This window comes from Gorilla gorilla, chromosome 6, assembly GCF_029281585.2.
Source record: "Gorilla gorilla gorilla isolate KB3781 chromosome 6, NHGRI_mGorGor1-v2.1_pri, whole genome shotgun sequence".
Lineage (NCBI taxonomy): Eukaryota > Metazoa > Chordata > Mammalia > Primates > Hominidae > Gorilla > Gorilla gorilla.
The window spans coordinates 11,717,987-11,725,700 of NC_073230.2; the positions used below are offsets into that span (position 1 = coordinate 11,717,987).

The window sequence follows — 7,714 nt, forward strand, 5'->3', positions numbered from 1 at the left end:
CAAGTCAGCTCAGCCTTCGCCACCAAATGAGTTATAAAAAAAACTTTTGAGTTTCAGAGCATTGTGGGTTTTGGAATTTGGAATGGGGGGTTGTACACCTATTCCGCGGATCCTAGAGAGAAGCCTGGAACTGGGAGGAAGTTACAGGATCTGCGGAGGTGGGTGAACCCTAGGGGTTTGGGAGCTCAGGTGCAGGCTCCCACCCAGCCTCTCTCGCTGAGCCTTGCTTCTTTATTCATAAAGTGGGAATTGTAACATCTGCATCATAGGATCCTCAGCCAGTTGCAGAGATCATGCCCGGGCATTAATCTGGTATGTAATCGGTGTTCCCGAAAAAGGAGCCACTGCCACGTTTATCATTGTCACCCGATGAAGGAGAAGCTGGCTGCTCCGGGGTCTCGGTGTGTGTGGGAAGATGTGTTCATCGTCACCTGATGGAGAAGCTGGCTGCTCCGGGGTCTCTGTGTGTGTGGGAAGATGTGTCTTACGTCTGCAATTCTCCTAAATGCAGAGAAGCCACAGATGGATTCAGCTGTTCTGTGTATTGTACCATAAGCCAAACAGTTTACACTTAATGTTCGGAAAAGTCCCAAATCTGTGACTCGCTGTTAGTTTCATGTAAATATTCCAGTTGGAGGTAGATTTTCAGCCTGTGTCCCCAAATCCCAGGAATCACTGGCTCCCTGCTACACCTCCGTGGGGTTTCTGCACAGCCTGGAGGCTGACCACTCTCACAGGGCTCCGGGACAGATCCAAGTCCGTAGGTGCCGGACGGTGTCGGCTCATGGAACAGAGCTTCCTGCCCGGGTGCTGATGTGGGTAATTCACTCTGACTCTCAGATGAGGGAGCAGCCGGCAGGAACATCACTCACCGCACCCAGAGATGCTTTTGTTTTCCTGGGTCTCAGTGTGGACCTCCTGCAAAATTAGGGGAGCTGGCAACTCTCCCATCCCCTGCCCACCCCCGCCTCCAGCTGCAAGGACGCGGCTCACACACCCTGGGGAAACTGGATTGGCAGTTTTCCTTCTAGAGTGTTTACTTCTGAAAGAGCTGCTGTGGCTGGCAATGGGGCCCACATCTGGGGCCACAGCCGTCTGTCTTAACACCCACAAGGCGCAGCTCCCAGCCTGGCCGCTGATCGGAATCCTCAGAGAGCCTGTAAAAGAATGCACATTCCCCGGCCTCCGACAGACCCACAGAGTCAGGATAGCTGGAGCCACTCCCAGGAGTCTGCTGCCTCAATGCACAGCTGATGATCCTCAGCTGGCATTTCAAGGCCGCTCACTCTTTTACCCCCTCCCCAGTTCCCGTGATACCCTCTGGGGAGAGAAAAAGGTCAGGTCTGCCAGACCCCTGTGAGAGACGGGGGCCCTGGGAAGCGTCTTAGCGTTAGTTCCGCAGCAGCGCCTTGGTCTCTGTGCCACCAGGTGGATCCCCTAGGAGCCCAGGAAGCTGTTAGGATGCACAGGTGAGGGTCCCAGGATGCCTCCGTGCATCTGGGAGGATGTGGCACTTATCAGCAAAACCGAGAAACCTCCACCTTCTTAGGGGAAAAAAAAATCAATTTCACCCTCTGCTTTCTCCTTTTTTTTTTTTTTTTTTTTTTTTTGAGATGGAGTCTGGCTCTGTCGCCCAGGCTGGAGTGCAGTGGCGAGATCTCGGCTCACTGCAACCTCAAGAATCCCTTGAACCCGGGTTCAAGGGATTCTCCTGCCTCAGCCTCCCAAGTAGCTGGTATTACAGGCGCCCACCACCATGCCCAGCTAATTTTTGTATTTTTAGTAGAGACAGGTTTCACCGTGTTGGACAGGCTGGTCTCGAACTCCTGACCTCAGGTGATCTGCCAACCTCAGGTGATCCGCCCGCCTCAGCCTCCCAAAGTCCACTATCTCCTTTAACAGTCCTTCCAATGACTTCACATCAAACCAAAAGACCATAAAATAGAGGTTTGCTTTCAGAAAATGAACATAGAAAACATGCAGGGTCCATGTTCTTAATGGAAGCTGCTGATTTATTTTATAAAAAGGAAAAAAGCCTCAAAGGGACTGATCTTCAAACATCAGTGGGAGGCCTCAGGCCACTTTTCCGTGTGTTTGAGGGGCCAGGCCATTCAGTACCTGGCCGGGGAGACATATTAGACACCCTGGCTTATTCAGGCAGCTTCATTTCTCGGCCCCCTCCCCACCCTTGGAGGTCTCTGTGGATGTGATGTCACACGATCACTTGCAAGGGGAGGATGCACCCCCCAATCCTCTCCCCTCATCACCTCCTCCATCCCCTCCCTTCTACTTCATCACACCTCACCCCCTCCCCTCCCCTCTACCTCATCACCTCCCCACCCCCTCCCCTCCCTTCTACCTCATCACCCCCACCCCCTCTCCTCCCCTCCCTTCTACTTCATCACCCCCTACCCATCCCCTCCCCTCTACCTCATCACCCCCCACCCCCTCCCCTCCCTTCTACCTCATCACCCACCACCCCCTCCCCTCCCCTCTACCTAATCACCTCCTCACCCCCTCCCCTCCCTTCTACCTCATCACCTCCCACCCCCTCCCCTCCCTTCCCTCCTACTTCATCACCCCCTACCCCCTCCCCTCCCCTACCTTCTACCTCATCACCCCCCACCCCCTCCCCTCCCCTCCACCTCATCACCCCCCACACCCACCCTCCCCTCTACCTCATCACCTCCCCACCCCTCCCCTCCACCTCATCACCCCCCACCCCCTTCCCTCCCCTCCACCTCATCACCCCCCACACCCACCCTCCCCTCTACCTCATCACCTCCCCACCCCTCCCCTCCACCTCATCACCCCCCACCCCCTCCCCTCCCCTCCCTTCTACCTCATCACCCCCCACCCCTTCCCTCCCCTCCACTTCATCACCCCCACACCCACCCTCCCCTCTACCTCACCACCTCCCTCACCCAGTCTTTTCCCTCTACCTCATCACCCCCCCACCCCCTCCTTCCCCTCTACCTCATCACCTTGCCCACCCGCTTCCCTGTACCTGGTCACCTCCAGAATCCTTTTGTGTTGGTCTGTAGCAGCCCACATCTTAGTCTCAGGCAAACCAAAGACCCAGATCTTCCCCACCCCTGGGGCTCTTCTATGTTCTGCCCTGTAGGGGCAGGCAGAGTCCCCTGGGGCCTGTGTGGGGAGGCTGTGTAGACCTCTGCTGGGTGGGGAGGCCACCTAGATCTTTGCTGGGGTGGGAAGCCCATGTAGACCTCTCCTGGGGTGAGGAAGGCTGTGTAGACCTCTCCTGAGTGGGGAGGCCGTGTAGACCTCTCTTGAGTGAGGGAGGCCGCGTAGATCTCTCCTGAATGGGGAGGCCACGTAAATCTCTCCTGAGTGGGGAGGCCACGTAGACCTCTCCTGAGTGGGGAGGCCACGTAGACCTCTCCTGAGTGGGGAGGCCGCGTAGACCTCTCCTGAGTGAGGGAGGCCGCGTAGACCTCTCCTGAGTGGGGAGGCCGCGTAGACCTCTCCTGAGTGGGGAGGCCGCGTAGACCTCTCCTGAGTGGGGAGGCCGCGTAGACCTCTCCTGAGTGGGGAGGCCGCGTAGACCTCTCCTGAGTGGGGAGGCCGCGTAGACCTCTCCTGAGTGGGGAGGCCGCGTAGACCTCTCCTGAGTGGGGAGGCCGCGTAGACCTCTCCTGAGTGGGGAGGCCGCGTAGACCTCTCCTGAGTGGGGAGGCCGCGTAGACCTCTCCTGAGTGGGGAGGCCGCGTAGACCTCTCCTGGGGTGAGGAGACCATGTAGATTGCTCCTGAGTGGGGAGGCCGCATAGACCTGGTTGGAGGCCCAGCTCTTCTCGGAAACCTGGTACAGAGTGAGGGGCTGGATGCAGCTGAGAAAATGCAGTGTCGGTCACACCTGGATCAGGGAGGGGGACCTGGGGGCTGCCTGCTCTCCTGTGTGGAGGGTGGGAGGGCCTGGCATTGGGTGGGGGTGGGGAGAGGGCTGGAGACCGCGACACACGCCCCTGGGGAGGTGCCCCCACCGCCAGGCCTCCTGCCCAGCACGCTCCGGGCCCTGCGCCCTGCCCTGCGCTCACACCTTCTCTCCCGCTCCCCGCAGGCCACGGACTCTGACTACGAGGACGCGCTGCCCAAGCACTCCTTCGTGAACCACTACATGAGCGACCCCACCTACTACAACTCATGGAAGCGCAGGGCCCAGGGCCGCGCACCTGCGCCGCACAGGTACGAGGCGGTGGCGGGCTCCGAGGCGGGCGCGCAGCTGCACCCGGTCATCACCACGCAGAGCGCGGGCGGCGTCTACACCCCCGCCGGTCCCGGCGCGCGGACTCCGCTCACCGGCTTCTCCTCCTTCGTGTGAGCAAAGCGCCGCGCCTCCCTCAGGGCGGAACGGAGGCAACTTTCCGGAGTCTATTTTTGTTAAGACAATCAACTCCAATAACTGAGCTGAAGTTTTTGTTTAAAAAGAAAAAAATCTGATAAGTGATGATTTTACCTACTTGTGGACACTAGATTTCAATTAGGAAGGTTTTTTTAAACGGCTTTTTGTAACTTCGCTGCAGGAAGCAGGTTTGTTTCTTTTTCTTTTCTTTTTAAGAGAAGGTGTATTTCACTGGTGCAATGGCTTGGCACCTCCGGGGCCTGGGAGGACCTCAGACCTCCCCAGCCCTGGGTTTCTCCGTCTTCAAGACCAACTAGGAAGGCTCAAGCGGGGAGAGGGAGTGGAGGGTCAGGTGAGATCTCAGAGCTGCCCCGGCCGGCCCCCGTCTCTTTCTACCTCCTCTTCCAGAGAACCAGCGGCTCACACCCTTCTCAACGCAGGACATCCTCGGCGGCTCCTGGGGTTTGAAGAGCAAACGTTTTTCCCTGGGCTCAGCGTGTTTTGTCCCAACTTCATCCGTTTCTGAAATGTTCTCACTTGGCAGTGTCTAGGCAAGGAGTCAGCTTTCAGGTTCCTGACGGCCGGGCAGGGATGCTAAGCTGTGGCTCAGCCGTCACTGTCTGTGTCACTGCAGTGGTGCGGTCCTCAGGCTTTTCTGCCTGTCTTTCCCCCTTCCTTCCCACCTGACAGCGAGGGAGAGGGAAGCCTCTTAGGGCTGGAAGCCACCACGCTGGCCCTCTCCTTCCCCGAACACAGCACACGGTCAACTCCGCGGGACACGAGGACACGGGACGGCGTCTCCAGAATTGCTTGTTACGTAGGAAGCGTGCATTGTTAACCAGAGTATTTTTAAAATCTTTTTATCTTTTTTTAAACTATGTCACATGAAATGAATGCGTCTTTGCTGTCTCCAGGTGCCTTTTTATTAATTGTTCAGCTTTGTACATGGGAAAGATGAAAAGCAACAGTGTCTGCAAATAAAGCAAAACAGCTCTGAGAACACACGCTCCCGACTCGCCTCGTGCACACCAGGCCGTCCCCTCCCTCTGTCCTGGCTTCTGCTGGCTGCTCGCAGCAGCCACCGCTTCTCCACCACTGGCGCTGCTGCTGCCCCCTCTCCCAGTCCGAGGCCAGCTTTTAGCCTTAACAGGTTTTCTGGAAACATTTCTTTTTTTTATTTAAAATTGTCATTGTTTGGTTTAAATTTTTCAGCTAGATGAAAAGAGTATGAACTACTTTGGAAAACTTAACAGCTCAGAGATGGCCATGCCTCTAGCCCCTCACGTCATCTTTGCAACAGACGACTAGGCTGCCATGGTCCACCCCTCAGCCCGGGTCCCGGGTCTGGATGGAACGGCAGCACTGCTGGTGCCCACTGGCGTGTATGCCCCGGGTCCCTGTAAGTGCCCCCTCACCAGCAGAAGTGTGACACACACAAGACTCAAGACCACCCTGTCAGTGCCCCCCAGTGCACGGCAAACGGGCAGGTGCCGTTCCCCCAGTGACCTGAGGGTAGGAGACAACTGAGCAGTATCTGACCAGTGCCACCCAGGAGCCAGTCTCCTGGCCACGTGCAGAAAGTGTGGCCCCTGCTTGCCTAGATGTTTTGTGCACCTCCATGGGCAGAGGGTGTGGATATTGCCTGGATTCTGTGCTGTCAGCGTTGCTGAGTATGGCCCCAGGAGACCAAGGAGAGTTTTGTATAGGCTGGAAAACCCCTTTTCAGTCTTTCCAAAATTAGAGGGTATGGCAAGTTTCCTTTTTTCTCTCCTCCCTTCCTTCCCCTCCTTCCTTTCCTTTACCCCTCCTTTCCTTCCTTCCTCCCTTCCTCTCTTCTTTCCTCCCTCCCTCCCTCCTTCCCTCCCTTCCTTCCTTCCTCTTTCCTCCTTCCTTCCCTCCCCTCTTTCCTCCTTGCTTCCCTCCCTTCTTTCCCTCCCTCCCTCCCTCTCTCCCCTATTCCTTCTTCCTTTTCTCCTCCTTTTTCTGAGTGGAGGGGGAAATATTCTAAACCAAAAATCCTAGATGCTCTGCCCAAAGCCACTTCTGCATGAGAATAGCAACCCACAGGTCCCCGGACAAGACTCGCCACAGTGGACAGCGCCACCTCCTTCCCCTCGGCCCCGGAGAGGGCGAAGTGGGCGGGAAGCCAGGATGTGAGCACTGGAATTTCTTGGAAGAGAAGCGATAAATGGAGACCACGGCCAGCGCTGCTTTCTGTGCACTCTGATGACTGCTCTCTGCAGCCATGAGGACGTGGCTTTACATGCCAGGGAGAGTGTTGAGACGTCTTAGGTTGAGGATGAGCAGATTCGAGGTATGTTTGTTGCTCTCGGGTTTTCGATACAACATCATGACACTTCTGTTTCAAGCTCGTGTTTTCTGTCTCCCCTCCACTCTTAGTAAACCTTGATCTGTACGGAGCGGCCTGTCCGAGGCTACGCCGGCCTCCTGGCTGCTGCTGGACTGTGCTTAGGACAGCGCCCATGCCTGTCACTCGGAGGGACTCTGTCCCATGAGAACCCCCTGTGCAAAGGAACAGAGTTGGATGTTTCCAGGTAGATTTTGGCCTCCCAGAGCGATGCGGCATTTGAGAAGCGTCAGTTCCTAACTCCTTATCTTCAGGGAAGGAAAAGCAAATCACAGCCTAGGAAGATGGAGATCGGATTTTAATCTCGGTTTTAAAAAGAGGACAAGCAAAATGTCTCTAAGCCAGGCTAGATGGAATGTGCTCCCGCTCTCTCCTGCCGGGCTGAAAGTCACGCCTTGCGGATGCCTCATGACAGCAGTGGCTGAGTCTCCCCACCCACCCCCAACGTGGCTCATTTCAGATTGCTTCGGCCCCGCCCTGCAAGGACGTGGTCACGGAGCGGCCAGGAGGCTCCGTCTGAGCCACAGGGATGGGTGTGCAGAGCTCCCTCCTCCTGGGGTGCCAGGGCAGAGATTCCAGGCAGGTGAGCCGAGAGAGAGCTGCCAGGCCACGCCCCCTCGGCCTCCTGCACAGCCACCTTCTGGGTGAATCGGTCCAGCCTAAGCCCCTCTCCCCAGCCTCCCCTTCAGCCTCTCTCCCGGCCTGCTTTTATAAGGCGCACTTCACTCAATGCTGTAGCCAAAAAACGAGGGGCCCCAGGGAGAGGGGACCCAGATGGCCACACACGGAACGCGCCTCCACAGCCCCGGGAGGTGGCTAACTCTGTACAGGTCTTCGGAGGCCGTGCTTGTATCTGACTGTGACTGGGCTGAAGCATGATGTTTGCCTAACGGTTCGTAGCATGGTTTTTATTTGTTACGCATTCTTGGCACACAGTGTAGCTGTCCTCCTGACGAGCAACCCATCTGCGTACCTAAGTGTGGC

General features: G+C 56.8%; 1 protein-coding gene across 3 annotated transcripts in view; it reads left to right on the plus strand.

Moving 5' to 3' along the window:
* SDK1 (sidekick cell adhesion molecule 1) overlaps nt 1-5,366 on the plus strand; it is a 965,237-nt gene extending 959,871 nt beyond the window's left edge. For all 3 annotated transcript variants that reach the window (XM_055346825.2, XM_055346826.2, XM_055346828.2), the window contains one exon: nt 4,081-5,366. In XM_055346825.2, coding sequence (XP_055202800.1) covers nt 4,081-4,341 — 261 coding nt within the window. In that variant the 3' untranslated portion in view covers nt 4,342-5,366. The remainder of the gene's footprint in view (nt 1-4,080) is intronic.
* Nucleotides 5,367-7,714: the final 2,348 nt, after the last annotated feature.